Here is a 23,198-nt window from a genome sequence, read left to right as displayed (position 1 = left end):
AACTCTCGCAAAAAACCACGTGATCGCATTTGAAGTAGATCGGCGGCAAATTCAAAATAAGTTTTGGTTTGACGGATTCGATGAAAAAATACAAAAACAAAAACTGACGCGTACAGGTCAGAATTTCAGAACACTTTCTGACTGGAAGAAGTCAGTTTATTCTGACTTGTTTATGTCAGAGCTCTGACTGAATATAGGAAGTATTTTTTAAAGAAAGCTCAGTTATGAACATAAGTCAAAAATAACATAGATACAACAAAGAATAACATTTAAACAATCTCACTACAAATAATACCAAACAAGTATCCAATATTGTGTGTTCCAAGGGTAATAACTCTAGTATATATTGGAAGGAGTTCAAATGATGTAGAAGTTAGCAACTATAGGTCACTAAACTGCCTTCAACATTGAGCAAACCCATTAGTCTGATTGATGTACAAAACAGCAAACTAAAAGTTTTTATTTACAAAGTATCTGGATGATATCATTAAGGTAGTTCGGGGGTTTAAATTTTCGCGCCGTCTGCGCATAAAGTTGCGCATTGATATCGTAAGTGATGTACATAGTCGTAATTTTCCGTAACAGTAAAATATGATCATTTAAATAATCTTTTTTATTCAAATGCATTGAGAAAGAGTTGAATAACTTTTAAATGCAATTTTAAAACTTTTAAAATTTATTGTTACAATTGTCATTGTTGAAATAGGACTTCCGTTCTAAAAATAAATGCCATGTTTTTGACGAAGGAGAAGAATGAAAAGAGAATAACTCACATTTATCGAACACGTGAACTGCTTTTCATGAATACTGTAATGCAGATCGAAATTATAGATAACGATCTTCATTTTGGTAGCTAATGAAGCAGTTTCACTCTTGTCTTACACTAGAAAAGGTCCGACAAACCTGCGAAAGATGATGTAAACAAATCATGAAAAAGGGGAAATTTAAACTGACAAGTAAGTACTATTGAATTGAATATAAATGTTCAAGAGCGATTCACGACCACTGAAAAATAACATGCAAGCATAAATAATTTCAGAACAATATCCGTGTCGAACAACAAAACAATGACCCCCCCCCCCCCCTTTTCAGGCTAAAAATTAATTATTAATGCAACCAAAGGCATAGCTCATGGTACTTTTATCATGTAATAGATTTGAAACTTGTGGACCTGAGAAATATGTCATCTGCATAGGGTTCAGACCATTTAGGTTTCTGGGAGTAAAGGTCATGATTCATGGAAGTAAAGGTTTATATACATGTAAGACATAGTATCTCACAAACATGTTTAACCCCGCCGCATTTTTGCGCCTGTCCCAAGTCAGGAGCCTCTGGCCTTTGTTAGTCTTGTATTATTTTTATATTAGTTTCTTGTGTACAATTTGGAAATTAGTATGGCGTTCATTATCACTGAACTAGTATATATTTGTTTAGGGGCCAGCTGAAGGACGCCTCCGGGTGCGGGAATTTCTCGCTACATTGAAGACCTGTTGGTGACCTTCTGCTGTTGTTTTTTATTTGGTCGGGTTGTTGTCTCTTTGACACATTCCCCATTTCCATTCTCAATTTTATAGTGTTGGGTAATCGGTTGAAATTACCGGTTATAATCGCATCATTATACCTTGCCCTTTTTTTTAAATGAAATCATGCATTTATTCTCATTGTATATGTGTAATGTGTATATTCCATATCATTGCAGATTTTATATATTCATATTTGATCTTTTGTTTCCTTTTCATATTCTGACGTACTAATTATAATACTGGTACCTTTGATAATCATCTATTTAGCAGTTATAACAATGAATTAATAAGAATCAATATTCATATTGAACATATTTTATCTCATAATTACAACATTAATTACCAACAGTGACACTAACATTTCTAAATTTCAATGGTGTAACTCTCAAAACAATTTTAATAACATAGCTGTATGAACATTTGAATGCTTCTGATTAAGAAAAGATATATACAGTTTTTAACTTTAAGAAATTCAAAATTAACAGAAAAAAATAAAATAATGCATTTGCATTATAATATATACAGTAAACAAAAGGGAGTAGTAGTATATCGCTTAGAATGCTTTTTTTTCACTTTTGTGATCATTATTTTCTGTCAATTGTGCTATTCGTGCGTTTAAACTTATAATTGCAAGAATGCGGAATTATAACATAGCTGAACGGTACCAGATATGTGATTCTTATATTTATAAATGGCGGACAAATTTCGGAAAATTTACAAAAATAAACGATGTTTCGCAAGCAATTTGGAAAGAAATATGACGTATTTGATGCTACAAATGGATTAAACATTAGTAAAATCCAATTTGCAATACGTTCTCATGATGTAAACAAATACGTTTGTCTAAAATCAGAACGATTTGTACGCTCTCAAGTAACAAGTACCGGTATTGAAAGAAAATATTTCATACAAAGTTATTTATCTTGAATAACATTCCATCAATCTGCAAATATTTATAGTCAATGCTTTTGTCATGTTTATAAAGAAGGAAATTGGTTATATGTCTTTAATTATAAGATGTTGGACATTGTTATTGTCATCGACTATTTGTTTGACTGCCCATATAAAACGCAAACCGTAAACGGACTAAACGGACCGGAAGTTGATAAGCTAAAAGTCTGGAAACTTTAACGACAATCGATTGAATGAAATGCCAATCGATTATCGACATCGCCAGGGCCAACCAACTGATTTCCGACTTATTCCGATCATCGGAACAACACTAGAAAGACATGTAATACACCTTATCGCTATTTGTCCACCATTACTGGATATCACACAGGTTACCGTACATTTTGACATCATAAAACAAAATATCTGATGTCACAATGGAAAAGTGATTGTTGAATGCATCAAAAGGTCAAGCAACCAGGTCGGCCGTCCAAGTAGGCTAATAGCGATGAGGTGTATTACATGCATATGCAAAAAGAATTTTCTTGATGTAAACCTGGAGTAATCAAATGTGAATGGAGTTGATTTTGCCGGGATTCCAGTTATAACATTTTTGGTTAAGCATGCACACTTAAAATTCAGACATGTTAGAACAAAACCCATCTATATAAAAAAGATGTGGTATGATTGCTTGGATGAGACAACTTCAATGTATCCAAAAAGAGACCAAAATGGCACCTACACAAACAGCTATAGGTCACCGTACAGCCTTCAACAATAAGCAAAGCCCATACCACATACATGTATATATATACTAGCAATGAAAGGCCCAGATTTGACAATGTAAATTGTACATGATGTACATGTACAACAATTCAAGCAAGAAAACAACGGCCTTATTTGTATATAAAAAAATGAATGAAAAACAAATATGTAACACATAAACAAATGACAACCACTGAATTACAGGCTCCTGACTTGGGACAGACACATACATGAATAATGTGGCGAGTTTAAACAAGTTAGCAGGACCTAGACCGTATAAATTATTTTTTAAAATGAATCATTTCACAAAACTACCTTTCTTACCAATGGTCTGGATTGAGGGTCCTTCATTTCATTCCTAACTAATTCTTTATACCATTTATCTCTATTTATTTTTTCCCATTTTTCTGTGCTTCTTATAATTTAACAACCCAGTTTTTCTTCATTGTTACATGTATGTCTATTTTCTTTTATTTACAAATGTATTGTGACTCATAAAGTGGCGAAAAGTATATTGTTTTGGCGAAAGAGGTGGGGAAAAAAATAATTGACCCAGGGGAAACCCTGATTGTGAACATTACATGCATTATTCTCTATTCTTTAAAACTTTTCCTTACCCCCCTATAATATATTTGATCCCACAGAATCTTCATGAGAGAAAAACAAAACTTTTACTACCTAAACAGGAAAAGTGGTCTTGTCATAAAGTGATATTTTTCTAAATTTAAAAGCTTGTTAGGGGTCTACACAGTTATTTTGGAGTGCATTTCTTTAATATGTTAAAGACATTAAATGCAAAAACTTTAAAAAAATTACACCTGCACTAAGTGGGTGTCATTTTCTTTTCAATGATGGCTTCAGACATTTTTTAAGGTTTTTTAGGTGGTCCATTCATGACCAAAAGTTACAGTATAATTTCAACTTATATAATTTAAAAATACTTCCTCTTTAAGGTGGTACCCAACACTTTCACTAAAATTAATTTGGCTCGTTTAATTTTCATAAAATTTTGCCAAAGTATTTACTTTGACCCTTTAACAAAAATATTAAAATATAAAAAAATTTGAACCAACCGTTTTGTCAGAAAAAATACACTGGTTATATAGCAATTTGACAAACACTATTTTTGATCATTGAGAAGCTTAATATTCCTTTTTCAACACAATGTAATTAAAACGTTTAGCTGACTTTACAGAGTTATCTCCCTGTAGTGTTAGGTACCACCTTAAGGCATATTTATTAAAGGTGTATGAAAAAAATATTTCAAGATATGTAATCAAATTTACAAAAATGATTATATAATTTATTTTCATGTGGAACGCATGGTAATGTCCACACAAGAGTCTTTATTTTGTAAATAAAGATAAAATCCAAGGATGTTTCTAAAGTGTAATAGGATAGTAGGAACTAACTGATCTTAACCAACTTTGTATGACCAGAGATTACTAAATTAAAAGCCTAGGGACCAAGTTTCATGGGAATTATAAGATATATATTATAGACAAAATGTTTTTACAGACTAAATTGATGTACATGTATCTGATATATGTAGAATGTTTAATAATTATTCAAAAGTCAAAATTATACAAATGTATAAGTACAAATGTATGTGACTTTTAGCATGTTTAGTAGGTTTTTGAATGAAAAAAAAAGGGGGTGCTTGTATGAAGAGGTGATATTTTCCTGCAATTTAAAACCTCATGAATGTTTTTGTTGTATAAAAAATCCCAGTGGCGGATCCAGAATTTTTCATAAGAGGGGGCTCACTGACTGCCCTAAAGGAGACCCACTCAGGTCATGCTCCAGTGATTCCCAATATAATTAACCAAATTCTTCCTAGGGCTGCCTCTGAATCCTCCCATATGTTTAAAATGTACTTTAAATAAAGAGGAAATTACCAATTGCATAGTATATTACAATATACATGTAATAATTTAATAGTACTTTAAGTATTAAAAATCCTTAGGCCAAAACACTTGAAATAATTCAGGGTCAATTTAGGCCCCTAGCACATACATTACATTTAAAAATGCATATTACAGCTGAAGTTATTAAAATTTGCTTTTTTTTTTTGGGGGGGGGCTGATTTCTATTGCATGTAATTTAAGTCTCAAGAGGCACACATGTATATTTGAACCACTTACTATCCTACAGTAGAAAAGAAAAATAACATGTGAAATACAGCAGTTACAAAAAATATTGTAAAATGTGAATATACTGAAACCTTTAATTTTATGACAAACTTTATGTACATACAAACCTCATCACATTTTTTTGGCTCCATAAAGTTTGTAAAACAAGGGTCCTGACTATTCATACAACTCATTCTGCAAATTTATCTGTTATCTACTTTTTGCTAGATTTAAGAGTTAAAAAATGAATAATACAAATTGATAAAACCCCTATGTTGTACCAAATTACACCACTGTCCCATGGCCAGGTTAAGGGGAAGGGTTGTCACCTTCAAACATTAACCTCACAACATTATGTATGTGACAGAAGTGGCTCATTATGTATGTGCCTGTCCCAAGTCATGAACCTGTAATTCAGACAGTGGTTGTCTTTTGTTGTGTCACATATTTTTTTTAGTTCATCATTTTGTACATTTATATGCCTTCAGTTTTCTCATTTGAATTGTTTTTCAGTAGTCATTGAAGGGCCTTTTACATCTCACTATGCGATAACGGCTTTTGACCTGTAGCTGTTAACTTCTGTGTCATTTTGTCTATTGCGGAGAGTTGCCTCATAAACAATCAATTATCATACCATATCTTCCTTTTGTATTGAAACACAAATATTGACACATAAAAACCTTTTAGATAGAAAATCAGATTGAGACTTATGGATAAAAACTAAGCAGACTGTCAGCTCACAGTTTTCATATGTTGTCACAAATATGGTTTAAGCACAATAATTACCAGATGCTCCGCAAGACACAGCTTTATACAACCGCAGAGGTCAACCCCTCTTTGAACAATGAACAACTTCTGTCATTTATTTTGCTAAAAAAATCTCTGATGGCAGATGACCCGCGAATTTTATTTCAATTTTATAAAATAGAGACATCAAGCTATACAGTATGAAAAAATGAGCCACTTCTGTCATTTATTTGATCTGAAAATTCCATCAAAGAGATTTTATGTCTGTTTTTCCTATGTTAAGCCTATTTGCACTCATTTTCAGAGGTCAAAAAATCTCTTAGATGGCCGGTGACCCCCAAATTTTATTTCAATTTTATAAAATAGAGACATCAAGCTATACAGTATGAAAAAATTAGCCACTTCTGTCGTTTATTTTGCTCTGAAAATTCAATCAAAGAGATTTTATGTCTGTTTTTCCTATATTTAGCCTATTTGCACTCATTTTCAGAGGTCAAAAAATCTCTTGGATGGCCGGTGACCCCCAAATTTTATTTCAATTTTATAAAATAGAGACATCAAGCTATACAGTATGAAAAAAATAGCCACTTCTGTCATTTGTTTTGCTCTGAAATTTCAATCAAAGTGTATTTGTGTCCATTTTCCCTATAATTTCCTATAACCTATTTGCACTCATTTTCAGAGGTCAAAATATCTCTTAGATGGCCGGTGACCCCCAATTTTTTTTTCATTTTTTCATTTATAATACTTCAAAGTTAAATTTCACAAAGTATAAGAAAATTCTGTCATTTTTGGAAAATGACGCAGTCATTGTTCCATAACTGCCGACCTGATTTCTCTGCCTACCGCGCTTGGTTTCGTATTTACTAATTTCAATACAAACTGGAATGTGCTTGTGTTATCATTATGCATGAGCATTGTGTAGTAATCAGCCAGGAACCAGTTTACAAACTAACTGGTTTCTGTTTGTATTCCACTACAGTCGAACAAAGTGTTGTAGTTTGACAGGAACCAGTCCAGAATTTTGTAAACTACAAAACGTAATCGGTTATTATCATTCCGTTTTGGTGTTTCATACCGACTTATATGGTTTGAATAAGCTTAAGACCCTTCAAACATTAATGTGATAGGTATATTTAAGACTGTTTTACAAAAGGATGAAACTGTTTTGCTTTAAAAGTCGTACTATAGTGATATATGTTATGTACGGATTTCCACTCTCACCGGTTAATTTCTTCTTTTACACATGCTTTTGAAACTTCCTGTTAAAACATCGCAAGCTTTTAAATTGTTTTTTGAGTGAATTAAACTTATTTTAACAATCACGAAGCGTTCGGGAATCATTTCAAGCAGTTTCTTCTTCTCTTTGATGATGGAAAATAGGTTTTCTCAAGAAAATACCGCAAACGATCGCAGAGGAATTGAAACGTACAAGTCAAGTCGGCACCTGGTTAAATTGGCATCTAGTCAAATCGGCACCTATTTGACGTCAATTCGGCTTCCAATAATATTTATTATAATATTTTCTATTCAATTAATTAATAACTGTTACCAAATACATAGTGAATATTAGGTAAACAACGAAACCAACGTGAATATGTTGTTGTGTATAAAAGTAAACAACGAAGCTATTGTTTTAACCATTAGGGGACGACCATTTGATATCCTGGGGGGGCCAGGAGGATTTTGAAAATAAATAACTCAGCCTTGATAATCACAAAAATAAATGGTTTGTTCTGTGGTAGTTGGAAAATAAATAACCTGACTTGCAATGTATTGAAAATAAATAACTTAGCAGGTCTATAGCTTCTTGGGCCTTCAGCAGTTCCAAAACCCTTCAAAATTTTTTTTGCCTCGCTCCGCTTGGCAAAATCTGTTTCACACTACTTTTGAAAGAGGCTAGGTAAACTAAATTAACTTTAATACTATATATGTATGCAATGCATGTTTATTGCTTGGGGATATATATAAATGATTCATTTCGTGAAGAAAATTATAAAATACTTAAAAAATCTAATTATACCAATTGTCTTTTATAATATACTTATTACTATGTACTTGTGTTTCGTTTGTCCTGTATCGCTATGTATTATCTTAAAATGATGTATTTTATATTGTCCTCTTGTACACAAGTATGTGTCTGAGGTTATGAATGAAATCTTGAATCTTAAAATTTCTGCAGGGAATTATGATCTTTTCTGATTAAATGGTACATAATGACTTGACTATACATGTATTATTCATAATTAACAAATATTTAAAAAATTGTATGTTTTCGAATATCATAAATATAGTTGTGAAAATGAATAATCAGTCCCTTGCTTTAATGAAAATAAAAAATCTTGCTTCAGTAGTGCAGAAAATGAATAATCTGTCCTCTCAGTTTACAAAAATAAATAACCGATCAAAAGCAAATCCTCCTGGCCCACCCAGAATATCAAATGGTCGTCCCCTTAGACAATTATTAAAATTAAATGGAAAACTATGAGTCCCTTTCAATAAATCAAACTTTCATGCCAAATAATTAGCAAATTTAAGGTTGTTTTTTTTCAGTAATGTTTAAACAGCATTAAACAAACAATCCTGTAAAAGACTCAACTGGTTAAATAATGCATAAAAATATCCAATATCTCATGTATTAGTCCAAATAATAATGACGTCTGACAAGGCTATTTTATTTTTTTCTGGGACGCCTTCCTAAGACGTTCGTAGGAAGGCTTCCTAAGAAGGCGTCCCAGAAAAAAATTAACATAGCCTTGTGGTCATAGGAAGGTGTCCCAGAATAAAATTTAAAAAGCCTTGCCAGACGTAATAATTATTTGGACTACTCATATATATCATTAAAAATACACCAAAAAATTCATGTAGTTGAGAAAAATAAATACATACAAAATGTACATGAACATCCAAAAAAAGTGAAAGTTAGTATTAACTCTTTTTGCTTTAAAAATTTACAACTGCATTTAAGTATTGAATGCTTTTTTTTTGTAAATTCATTGAGGTGTAAAAGCGTTGACCGAAGTACTTTTTGTATGAAGCGCGTAAGCGTAAGCGTAAGCGCTTCATTCTAAAAATGTGCACACGATTAACGCTTTTGCAACCCTATGAGGTTACAAAAAGAAACATTCAATACTTATAATTACTTTTTTTAGCTAGGATCATGAAAACACGAATTTTATAACTTTTTTATTCAATTCATCTGTGCACTTTATTGTGGGACCACGTGTTATCATGAATGAAAAGTTTTATTGAGTGATGCAATTGCTTGAGGAATAACATGTGATGTGCAGTTAGCCAATCAGAATAAAGTATTATAATGAAACATATATCAAATGTAATTATAACAAAATACATTATGTTGTAAGAGTTATCTCCCCAAACACTGTTTTTCTTGTGGCCACCTCTCCTTCGTAACCGTAAAAGATTTTATTTTACCAAATTGCTCGTTACATATTTAGGATAAGAATATTCGTTTGAACCATAGCTCTATTGGGACTCCATATGAGAGTTATTCCCCCTTTTTCATTTGATTCAAGCGATATGCATTTTCAACTGGTAAACCATAACTGATAGAGACCTAAGGTCTTCATGAGGTCATTGGTACTAAAAATGAAAATGAGGTCAATGTCAAAGGTCAAGGTCATATTATAAATTTTGATTTTGGCTTATTTTCACTTCTTTTCAAATACTGTATGACATTTTGACAAATAATTTTTCATAAATTATTAGTTGCGACATGTCCTTACTTGTATATTTTGGTTGAAAGGCTGCGCATACAATAAAAGGGAGTTTTTGTCCATCTTACATTTAAAATTACGCGTCAAGTGGTAGTACTCATTAACCAAACATATTAAAGACCTAGGATATTTTGATTCAAGGTCCATGGTTTGTGACCTTGAAATTGAGGTCAAGGTCATAGGTAAATAGGACGTCATAAAGCCATAGGAACTAACATTTTAAACTGATTTTTCATATTTCAATATAAAAATAGATCTTTTCTAGTGGAAAGACTTCAATTGTTCTCTGAACAATTTGTTTTTAATTTACTTCATATTTTGTGGGAGAAGGGGGTTCAGACTATGTGGTATCAGGTCTGTTTGCGCCCAATACACTTTCGCACCTCGCACGTTCACACCCAAGGTTCATTCGCACTCTACTCATTCGCGCCCAATTTTAATTCAAATTCAAGTTGAATTAATAATTGGAAAATCATGATTGTTGTTTTAAATTGCTTTGGTGTAAATACTGAATGTATTTATAGCTTGGTATGAGTAAAACATTGAAGATTTTAAAGGAAAAACACAAAAGATAATTGTTTTTAAGCCCTTAGATCTGAAACAACGAAACAATAAAATATAGGAACCAAAATATAGCAATCCACTATTATAACCAAAACATGATAAAATTTATTCAACACACAGAAAAAAAAATAGTCAGAATCTCACTTCATTATGAAAGAGGTCAATGAAACAAAGTATAGCAATACACTAACCAAAACATGATTAAGAATTATTCAACGCTAAATAAAAAATGCTGTCTCACTTTATTTTGAGACAATGACAACAATTATACTTATAAGAAAACACTTGCTTACAGAGTTATTAAACACAAAACCAATTAAGATTAGTTGCGAACATGTAGGGTGTGAAAGTGAAAGGGGGCGAACATGAGTTGGCGCAAACGTGAATGGGCGCGAATGGACCCAGATTCAGCCTATGTACCAGTGAGAAATATAGAAGCCTTTCCACGGGATTTATTTGCACAATTCAGGTAGTCTTGACCTATTCATTTGTCTTAAAAAAAAAACAGCCAGTTGGCACCTTCACTTCACACACACACATATACGAATATCAATTATATGCTTACGAGACATGTTGCATTGTTAAACAAATTACGGTATGTGAAAATCAAGACTTGCATAAAAACTATCCCAATATTAGAGACAGTGGCGTCATTTTTCTTCAGAGCTTTCAGCTCTTTGATTTTTCTATACCCCTGAACTACCTTAAATGCACCAAATTGTAGAAGCATATTTTATAAACAGTACTTCCTGACTGACAATCAGAGTAATTCCAATGTTTCATTTTTAGCTCACCTGGCCCGAAGGGCCAAGTGAGCTTTTCTCATCACTTGGCGTCCGGCGTCCGGCGTCGTTAACTTTTACAAAAATCTTCTCCTCTGAAACTGCTGGGCCAAATTAATCCAAACTTGGCCATAATCATCATTGGGGTATCTAGTTTAAAAATTGTGTGGTGTGACCCCGCCAACCAACCAAGATGGCCGCCAAGGGTAAAAATAGAACATAGGGGTAAAATGCAGTTTTTGGCTTATAACTCAAAAACCAAAGCATTTAGAGCAAATCTGATATGATGTAAAAATGTTCATCAGGTCAAGATCTATCTGCCCTGAAATTTTCAGATGAATCAGACAACCTGTTGTTGGGTTGCTGCCCCTGAATTGGTAATTTTAGGGAAATTTTGCTGTTTTTGGTTATTATTTTGAATATTATTATAGATAGAGATAAACTGTTGACAACAATAATGTTCAGCAAAGTAAGATCTACAAATAAGTCAACATAATCAAAGTGGTCAGTTGACCCCTTTAGGAGTTATTGCCCTTTATAGTCAATTTTTAACCATTTTTCGTAAATCTTAGTTATCTTTTACAAAAATCTTCTTCTCTGAAACTACCAGGCCAAATTTAAACAAACATGGCCGCAATCATCATTGGGGTATATAGTTTAAAAAATATGTGGCGTGACCCGGCCAACCAACCAAGATGGCCGCCACGGCTAAAAATAGAACATAGGGGTAAAATGCAGATTTTGGCTTATAACTCAAAAACCAAAGCATTTAGAGCAAATCTAAAATTGTTTATCAGGTCAATTTCTATCTGCCATGAAATTTTCAGATGGATCGAACAAACCACTGTTTGTTTGATGCCCCTGAATTAGTCATTTTTAGAAAATTTCGCCATTTTTTGGTTATTATCTTGAATATTATTATAGATAGAGATAAACTGTAAAGAGCAACAATGTACAGCAAAGTAAGACTTAAAAATAAGTCAACATGACCTAAATGGTCAATTGGCCCCATAAGGAGTTATTGTCCTTTAAAGTCAATTTTTAACAATTTTCATAAAATTTGTAAATTTTAATTAACATTTTCGACTGAAACTCTTAGGCCAAGTTCAATATAAATAGAATGTTTGTAAGCAGCAAGAATGTTCAGTAAAGTAAGATGTACAAACACATCACCATCACCAAAACACAATTTTGTCATGAATTCAAATGCGTCCTTTGTTTAATATTCACATAGACCAAGGTGAGCGACACAGGCTCTTTGGAGCCTCTAGTTTTTTATGGTAAACTTTGTTCAGAAGGGGTATTTTACATAAAATTTGCATTCACAAAAATGATTACAATAACAGAAGACTAAGAGCACTAATGAATGCCATTCATAATACGCATGATACATGTTCATGCTTTTGTATTTATAGAATTAAAATTTACAGACATATTTTTTACATGTTTTTGGTTTTTAAACTTTTTCAAATTATTATAAAAACAAGGTGTGTGGTGAAATGTACTGCTAAAGCAAACCACAATTCAAATCCACAGGACATTTAGCACAAGTTATTTTTATTGTAACAGATACATTCTTACTTTTTCAGTATAAAGGTCATGTTCCCTACAGGGATAGTAAATTAACACGGCTGTTAAAAGATTCACTTGGTGGTAATTGTCAAACTGTTATGATAGCTGCAGTAAGGTACGTTCATGTTTCTATGGTTACAGTATAAACTATCTATGATAGCTGCAGTAAGGTAATTCATGTTTCTATGGTTACATTATAAACTATCTAACCACCAGAGTCCAAATGACATGGATTGAGGCAATCATGAGAAAAACTCAAACAATATAGTCAGCTATTAAAAAAAACCCACTTCATGACAAAGTGAGAAACATTTAAAAAAATATGTGATTATGTTATCAGTATTTGATGACATTTTATTTTAAGTTTAACTCGCGCATTAATAACTGTGGATTGTTTTATTTGTTAGTACTATGTCACATGGTTAATACAATTACTTTGTCACATGGTTAATACAATTACTATGTCACATGGTTAATTCAATGTTTTATTTGTTAGTATTATGTCACATTGTTAATACAATGTTTTATTTGTTAGTACTATGTCACATGGTTGTCACATTGTTAATACAATGTTTTATTTGTTAGTACTATGTCACATGGTTGTCACATTGTTATTACAATTACTGTTTTATTTGTTAGTACTATGTCACATGGTAAATACAATTACCAATTATAAGTAACCGACTGAATGTTCTCAATGCAAAAGTGAGGAAAATAAAAGTTGTGACCCCTGATAAATGTCAACAATTTTCCAGTTTTGTCAAATTGAAAAAAATTCCAGGTAGTAATTGAGTTTTCTTTACTTAAACTCTATGAAATTGCTGTTTTTTCCAGAACATTTATACATTAAATTTTTACAGATACATCAATAAATTACTGATATATTAACAAATGAATAAAGAAAAATGTCTTTGACTGAAGTAATTAACTATAGGAAGATGTGGTATGAGTGCCAATGAGACAACTCTCCATCCAAATAACAATTTATAAAAGTAACCGATTGTACGGCCTTCAACACGGAGCCTTGGCTCACACGGAACAACAAGCTTTAAGGGCCCCAAAATTACTAGTGTAATACCATAAAACAGAAAAACCAACGGTCTAGTTTATATAAAAAACAAGACGAGAAACACATATTAACTATGTTTTTATTGTGAATAAAACCAGTTTATAGATTTACCTGTTATTAATTAACAATTTATTTTTGATATTTTAGTCCATCTGGCCATACTTATGAAGATACTTACAACACACTCAAATATGCTGATCGAGCAAAGAATATTCAGTCCACAGTAAGTTGTACGAGTAATTAGAAAATTGTAAAAAAAAATGAAATGCTATTTACCCCTTGCAATTATTTTTTTGTGATCAACCTACTAAAGTAGCAATACACAGTTAGGAAAAAAACTTAAAATTGACACTCATAATTTTTAAACACCCCCTTTCCCCTCCTGTCTAACAAAGAAGGCTTTATATGTGTGTTATGCATGTATATACTTGTAGAAAGAGAATCTTCCATAGATTTGATTTCTAATGGTCATAAGGGTGAAATATAATCCCTTTTGGGTGTAACCATGGCAACAATCTGCATTTCTTAGATACAAAATATAGCAAAAAAGGGGGGTGTACATGTCACAAAAGTCTCCAAAATTTGGTCTAAAGGAAAATTTCAATGAATTACAGTGATACCTTTCCTGAATCCATAGGTTTATATCTATCAAGTGGTCCAAAAAAAATCATATGTCTTCCTGCTCGTTTTTCCATAAAATTGAATTGAAAAGATCGAGCGCAAAATCTTTGTTGATAAACACTACAATAATTTATGGACCTATGAACGGTACGGATAGGAAAATACGGACTGTCAATCATTGAAATGGCCTATAAAACATGTTAAAATCAATCTAAATGTTCATATAAACCCACTAAGAAGGCTATATTATTCTTCAATTACCTAAAAATCAATTTTATTGTACAAAAACTTTCATATTTAAAAAATTCACAGGGGCCATAATGCGAAACTAAACTTCTATCTGTGTATTGCTACCTAAGCAATCAATATTAGACCAATTTCTTTAAAAGACAGAGATGACAGTTGAGATTTTTAAAAACACTTTAAAATTGATCTGCTTCTTAAAATTGTATTATGAAAAAAATAGGCACAGTTTCGTGGAAATGTGTAAACATTGTTTGCATTGGCTTTAAAAAAGTGAGGCTCACTAAGCTTTTTGTTGAGTATGCATAAACATAGTATTGTGTATTAATCTTCTTATATAAAGAATGGTCACATTGAAATGATATGTGAATAAAATTAAATTTGTGGATATGCCGAAAAAGTAGAACCAGCAACAACAATATGTAGGGATTAAACCTACAGGGTCCTAAACAATAGAAAAATATCCATTTACAATGGTAAACTTTGAATACTGAAATTATTGCATGCATTTAATATTGCTATTTTCAAAGAATTAAAAAAAAAAGTGAGTTTAATGATTGCGGTTATACATGTTATAAGAAAGCAGGTAAATGTCTTATATCAGAATGCAAATTCTTATTATAGTGATACTTAGTGCAAGTGGTCACATTATTCCCATTAATATAAACAATTTCTGAAATTACATTACCTCAGAGTCATAAAACGCATTTATGTTTAATTGTTCATGCTTTATTTATTATATTTTTAAATAATGCATTTTACCATTTTTTTGGCAGCTGAAGAAGAATGTACTAAATGTTGATTTCCATGTAGGGAGATATGGAGAGATAGTAGAGGAGCTGAGGAAAGAGGTAGTATCAACTAAGAGTATACTATGTAAAAGATTAACACTACAAATATTTTTTACTTGATAGAGTATTTTCAATCTAATTTCGTCATTTTTTTTTATTGCAAAATATACAAGAATTAATATTTATATGATATTTCATTCCTTTATTAATCAATAATATCAAATGCATTTATCCCAAAAGCATATTTCAGCAATTCAAGCCAGACACAATTTTGAACGCTCATATGACTAAGCTATTTCTAAAGCTCATAGCCATTTTGAAGCTCATATACAGCCTCTTAAAGGCATACGATACAGTTACAGGGGAGGTAATGACGTTGCTAACGTAAAATGTTATTTTCGCGACGTCAAACTGTAACATATCGGGAAAAGATGCATTTTCGACTGATTTTTGTCGTTCAAACTGATTTGATTTGAAAATGATTTCATGGACCCCTATTTTTCAAAACGGCAACTTGTTTCATTTTGCAGGGAGATTATGTGACCCAAATTTTACAAAACTGTAAATAGAGAAATTTTTTTAATTTTGATAAACATGCAGTAAAAATTGATGTTTTTTCCTCAATTCATGAATATTTGATAAATATGAATTATTTCTGAATTATAAATTGCATATTTTTTATGATACTTATAAAATACAGAAATTACCGATTATCTAACAAAAAACAATTTGTGTTTATCTTTTATAACAAAAAAGTTATGTCTTTCTTTCGAAAAAGAAATTACGGCCACAAATCTGAATTTTGAGCAAATATACCAAATTTCGACCTCATTTTACTCAAAAAGTAGCTCACGAAGGTATATTTTTTATTACATATTTGATTTAATCAGGTAAAAAATAGCCTAAATGCAAATTTTCATGAACTTGTAAATACAGAATCAAAACTGTATCGTATGCCCTTAAAGATACATGCAAGCAATGGGGATGTGTTGTATCACTTTAATTCAAATACCGGGATGTGTTGTATCACTTTAATTCAAATACTGGGATGTGTTGTATCACTTTAATTCAAATACCGGGATGTGTTGTATCACTTTAATTCAAATACTGGGATGTGTTGTATCACTTTAATTCAAATACAGGGATGTGTTGTATCACTTTAATTCAAATACTGGGATGTGTTGTATCACTTTAATTCAAATACCGGGATGTGTTGTATCACTTTAATTCAAATACTGGGATGTGTTGTATCACTTTAATTCAAATACCGGGATGTGTTGTATCACTTTAATTCAAATACTGGGATGTGTTGTATCACTTTAATTCAAATACCGGGATGTGTTGTATCACTTTAATTCAAATACCGGGATGTGTTGTATCACTTTAATTCAAATACCGGGATGTGTTGTATCACTTTAATTCAAATACTGGGATGTGTTGTATCACTTTAATTCAAATACTGGGATGTGTTGTATCACTTTAATTCAAATACTGGGATGTGTTGTATCACTTTAATTCAAATACCGGGATGTGTTGTATCACTTTAATTCAAATACTGGGATGTGTTGTATCACTTTAATTCAAATACTGGGATGTGTTGTATCACTTTAATTCAAATACTGGGATGTGTTGTATCACTTTAATTCAAATACTGGGATGTGTTGTATCACTTTAATTCAAATACTGGGATGTGTTGTATCACTTTAATTCAAATACTGGGATGTGTTGTATCACTTTAATTCAAATACTGGGATGTGTTGTATCACTTTAATTCAAATACTGGGATGTGTTGTATCACTTTAATTCAAATACTGGGATGTGTTGTATCACTTTAATTCAAATACCGGGATGTGTTGTATCACTTTAATTCAAATACTGGGATGTGTTGTATCACTTTAATTCAAATACTGGGATGTGTTGTATCACTTTAATTCAAATACTGGGATGTGTTGTATCACTTTAATTCAAATACTGGGATGTGTTGTATCACTTTAATTCAAATACCGGGATGTGGTGTATCACTTTAATTCAAATACTGGGATGTGTTGTATCACTTTAATTCAAATACTGGGATGTGTTGTATCACTTTAATTCAAATACTGGGATGTGTTGTATCACTTTAATTCAAATACCGGGATGTGTTGTATCACTTTAATTCAAATACTGGGATGTGTTGTATCACTTTAATTCAAATACTGGGATGTGTTGTATCACTTTAATTCAAATACCGGGATGTGTTGTATCACTTTAATTCAAATACCGGGATGTGTTGTATCACTTTAATTCAAATACTGGGATGTGTTGTATCACTTTAATTCAAATACTGGGATGTGTTGTATCACTTTAATTCAAATACTGGGATGTGTTGTATCACTTTAATTCAAATACTGGGATGTGTTGTATCACTTTAATTCAAATACTGGGATGTGTTGTATCACTTTAATTCAAATACTGGGATGTGTTGTATCACTTTAATTCAAATACTGGGATGTGTTGTATCACTTTAATTCAAATACTGGGATGTGTTGTATCACTTTAATTCAAATACCGGGATGTGTTGTATCACTTTAATTCAAATACCGGGATGTGTTGTATCACTTTAATTCAAATACTGGGATGTGTTGTATCACTTTAATTCAAATACTGGGATGTGTTGTATCACTTTAATTCAAATACTGGGATGTGTTGTATCACTTTAATTCAAATACCGGGATGTGGTGTATCACTTTAATTCAAATACCGGGATGTGTTGTATCACTTTAATTCAAATACTGGGATGTGTTGTATCACTTTAATTCAAATACTGGGATGTGTTGTATCACTTTAATTCAAATACCGGGATGTGTTGTATCACTTTAATTCAAATACTGGGATGTGTTGTATCACTTTAATTCAAATACTGGGATGTGTTGTATCACTTTAATTCAAATACCGGGATGTGTTGTATCACTTTAATTCAAATACTGGGATGTGTTGTATCACTTTAATTCAAATACTGGGATGTGTTGTATCACTTTAATTCAAATACTGGGATGTGTTCCTTGAAGCAGTAGACATCTTGCTGTCAAATGTTAGAGCAGAATGAGACGGACATTGGTCACTTTTTTTTAAATCATCATCTCAATTGTAACATTATTTTTTGTAACCAACTGTACCAATTACTGAGGGTAGATGCCAGTTTACATACTCGATATGCTTCAACTTTCTGAGTACATTCGATCACCTTTCATAGATGGCAACTTTTCTTATAGACAGACTCCTGGACATTTTAATGGTACATGAACTGACATGGCAACAGAAAAGACCGTTATAAAAGCCTCAAGGGGATCAAGTGTCTTTGTAGGCATAACAGATCAAAAGTGTGTGCTTGTTAGATAAACCCTTACTAGACATTTCCTAGAATCCCTTAGTCGTGTAACGCTGAAAAGGGCTGGAATTTCTGCAAATAATGCAAATTCACAAGAGGAAAAACAACCCTAACAGTAATGAAAAGAAATGAAGAACATGTTATTACCATTGTGGTCTATCTGAATGATCCATGACTGATCCCTTTGATGTGGAATCCCATTCTCCATGTCTTATCAATATATCTTCTAGATTGCATGCTACACCAGATATTCAAGATTCTTTGCTCATAACTGTAGAGGAAAGCTTGAACATGTCTAAACATTTAATCACTAGTGATCTTTCTTTAGATCCAGTCAAGGAGTTTTTATAGTCCATTATCAGAGTCAAAGCTAAACACCTTTGAAAAAATGACCAGAAAAACAAATCTAAAATATAAATCTGGGAAAATACTTTTAGGTCACATAAATCCATAACTTGTATTTACACATGCACTGATTTTGGCAAACTGTAGAGATGATGTAACAAAGATATAAAAAAGAAGATTTGGTATGATTGCCAATGAGACAACTTTGTTTGTCGCACTCTGTAGGTCCCATTCCAATTTCCCTTTTTCCAAATGAAGGCACCCTGAGAAAATCATAAAAGTCTAATTTGGTGAAGAAATTAGAATCTGAAGTCTCTTGTGCACTTTCCACACCTTTCCTCTGTACCATAACTCACAACTAACATCAGAGATGGTATGGCATTGGTTCAATGTTTTGATGTTAAAGGTAAAACATTCGGCAGCTGACTATTGAAAATACGCATATACACATATTTTTCCAATCCAATGATATATAATATAACCATATAGTATGTTTGACGATTAAATCTAAAAAATATTGAGTCCGGTCACAGTACTAATGACAGAGTTGTCTAAATATTAATAAAATCTGGCTCACAGGATGTCCCTTTTCAAATCTTATTTCATATCTTCATCTGAACAACTTATTGTGTTGATTTTGAGGACGTTTCTTTATATAATTTTGTTATTTATCAACAGTGATGTATTTTATAGATCATGTCAGTTCTAAAGTAAAATGTAAAATAAATAAATATATTAGAAATTCATGGTTCTCAAGGTTTGTATTACCTCAAAACCTGTATATTATGGTCCACAACTAAATCGTTCCACAACTAAATCTAAATCTACAGTGCAATCCACAACTAAATATAAATCTACAGTGCAATATATTTTGTCTATTACAGATTACTGAACTTAAAGAGAAATTAAGATTTTATGAAGAAGGAAAGCTTGTGGCAGCTGTAACTATGACAAGCAGCGTAGAAATCTGCAGGTATTAAACCTTAAGCTGATGCTGTGAAACCAACTCTTGCTGGTGTTATGTTGATGACTGTAAAACATGACTGTACATACACCTGCCAACTGTCACTATTGGGGGGGATTTCTCCCATGGAGGCTCCCAAATTGGAATTTTTAAAGAGCAATGTGTCCACAATTTTAACAAAACCCATGAAAACAATTAATGTTTCAATGATTTTAGGCTTATAAAAGTATGAAGAAGCCAAAAACAACATTACACTGTTTATGAAGGCCCCCATGAATGTTTTTTTGTCGAGCCTGCAACTTTTGTTTGCAGAAAGCTCGACATAGGGATAGTGATCCGGCGGCAGATATGACAGCCACGGCGGAGGCAGTGGCGTTAGCTAACTTCTTAAAAGCTTTATATTTTAGAAGGTAGAAGACCTGGATGCTTCATACTTGGTATATAGATGCCTCATGTTACAAACTTTCCGTCAGTCACATGTCCAATGTCCGTGACCTCATTTTCATGGTTCAGTGACTACTTGAAAAAAAAGTTAAGATTTTTTGTAATGTTAAATTCTCTCTTATTATTTAGTAATTGGATATTTATATTTGGTATGTGCATACCTTTAAGGTCCTCATGCCCGTCAGACAGTTTTCACTTGACCTCGACCTCATTTCATGGATCAGTGAACAAGGTTAAGTTTTGCTGGTCAAGTCCATATCTCAGATACTATAAGCAATAGGTCTAGTATATTCGGTGTATGGAAGGACTGTAAGGTGTACATGTCCAACTGGCAGGTGTCATCTGACCTTGACCTCATTTTCATGGTTCAGTGGTTATAGTTAAGTTTTTGTGTTTTAGTCTGTTTTTCTTATACTATATACAATAGGTCTACTATATTTGGTGTATGGAATGATTGTAAGGTGTACGTGTCTAGCTGAAAGGTGTCATCTGACCTTGACCTCATTTTCATGGTTTAGTGGTCAAAGTTAAGTTTTTGAGTTTTGGTCTATTTTTCTAATACTTTATGCATTAGGTCAACTATACTCTTTTTCTTAATTTAATAGCAATAAGTCAACTATATTTGTTGTATTGAAGAATTGTTAGCTGTACATGTCTGCCTGGCATGGTTCATCTGACCTTGACCTCATTTTCATGGTTCATTGATCAATGTTTTGTTTCTTGGTTAATGTTGAGTTTATGTGACAGTTGTTCTAAAGCTTTATATTTAGGTCTATCAACAAATTATCAATGATTAGTAAAGAAGGCAAGACATTTCAGCGTGTGCACTCTTGTTTTAGTATGGCAGTCATCTTGCACGCAAAACCCCCATGGGCATTTTGAAAACTTGGCAGGTATGACTGTATATAAGGAGAGAGCTATCATATTGACTTAACATGAATGTGGGCTTCATTGAAATAAAATTGATTAATAATCAGCATCTACCTCAAAAACTCTTCTTTGACTACTGTAGATTCAGAAATTATGGCATGTTTTTTTTTATAATGCGACTGAATGAGTATCGTAATAATAAAAACTCATTCTTGTATAACTGGATGCAGATAATCATGAAATCCCTATAATCCATTTAAGTCCGTTCTACGAAAAATTGCTAGAACAGATGCATGCAAAGATTTCTGAATTTACAGTAGATTGTTTCCAAATTTAAAGCATACAAGTAACAGAAAAACCTTCAGCTTGAGAATTTTCTTCTGTATGATATCAATGTGCCAAGATCATTCATAACATTGAGAGAATTATAGAATAACTAATCGAAGAATTCAAATAAAGAAAAATATTCAATGAGTGACTGAACAACACATTAATTCACGAATGGGCGTAGGGCATAACATAATCCAATAACATGTAAGTGTAGGAATAAAAGTTTAGTATATTTATCAGTGTTGTTCGGTCACGAGTTGAATATTTTTCGATATTTGAATTCTTTTATTAGTTATTCTTTTTATTACATTGGCAAATGCCTTTTTTTAAAGAAATTTATGTAAAACATATAAGAAATTATATCTTTTTTCTACGCATTCCAATTTGTTTTGATCCGCCTTTATCGACGTCTTGACAACGCCTATTGTTGTATGACGTCAGAAAGTGAAATAACCATGTTTATTTCACATGAGAAATTATTGGTTTTTATTTAACTGGGAAATCAATGTATCTAATTGCAACCAATGTAATATTTGTTTTAAACTTTAACCTTTTTCCTGATGGGTTTATTATTTTTATAGTACATGTAACATGTGTAAGTGTTGAAATAAAAGTTTAGTATATTTTTTTTAACATAGAATTTGTATGTGGGTAGACTTTTACAGCCATTGATATGTACATCTGTCAGTCTGAGCTAAATATAGATACAGGAAGAATTTGTATGTGGGTAGACTCTTACAGCCATTGCTATGTACATCTGTCAGTCTGAGCTAAATATAGATACAGGAAGAATTTTACCTTGTTATTGTTTAGACAGCTTATAATATTAGATTAATAGTTTATTCGCTTCTTTAGTATTAAAATTCAAATTCTAAGAACGTATATAACATAGATCTCTTTTTTTTCAGACTGAAAGAAAAATTAGATGATGTATTCTGTACAAGGCTACAGTTCTGTAGAGAATTTTTAGATGCTGAGCTGAAGAGTAGAGATTTGGAGTGGAAAATCCACAGGAAAGAAAAATGTCTATCTAGAATGGCTTTAATTAGTGATAATACTTCAGGGGTAAATGTTATAATATAGATTCTCAACATGTTTACCAATTGTAAACATAACCATTATTTCTAGCATCATAAGTCTTTCTTTTCATGAAAAAAAATAATAAATGTATCCCATGTGCGTAATGCATGGTATTCTCAGATAGGTAGCCAATGTTTTAAAACATAAAGAATTATGATTGGAATGGTTTAACAATGCACAATAATACTAAGACATGTGTTATGACAGTTTCAGGCACTGCTGAATTTATACAAATCAATTGAATGTTTAAATACTGTTTCTAACTAATGGGAAACATTATCCATCACTCTTTTAGTAATGAAAGCATCACCAAAATGTCTTTATTAACTGTATCATGCAATTTCTAGTATACTATTATGTA

At 32.0% G+C, this 23,198-nt stretch overlaps 1 protein-coding gene across 2 annotated transcripts in view; it reads left to right on the top strand.

The window, feature by feature from the left end:
* LOC134683331 (kinesin-like protein KIF18A) overlaps positions 1–23,198 on the top strand; it is a 127,805-nt gene that overhangs the window by 35,471 nt on the left and 69,136 nt on the right. For both annotated transcript variants that reach the window (XM_063542561.1, XM_063542562.1), the window contains exons 7-11: positions 12,731–12,828; positions 13,930–14,005; positions 15,423–15,497; positions 20,034–20,122; positions 22,666–22,822. In XM_063542561.1, coding sequence (XP_063398631.1) covers positions 12,731–12,828; positions 13,930–14,005; positions 15,423–15,497; positions 20,034–20,122; positions 22,666–22,822 — 495 coding nt within the window. The remainder of the gene's footprint in view (positions 1–12,730; positions 12,829–13,929; positions 14,006–15,422; positions 15,498–20,033; positions 20,123–22,665; positions 22,823–23,198) is intronic.

The sequence above is a fragment of the Mytilus trossulus genome, chromosome 9 (genome assembly GCF_036588685.1).
Source record: "Mytilus trossulus isolate FHL-02 chromosome 9, PNRI_Mtr1.1.1.hap1, whole genome shotgun sequence".
NCBI lineage: Eukaryota > Metazoa > Mollusca > Bivalvia > Mytilida > Mytilidae > Mytilus > Mytilus trossulus.
Note: the sequence above shows the minus strand (reverse complement) of the source record. Positions and strands in the feature narration are given on the sequence as shown.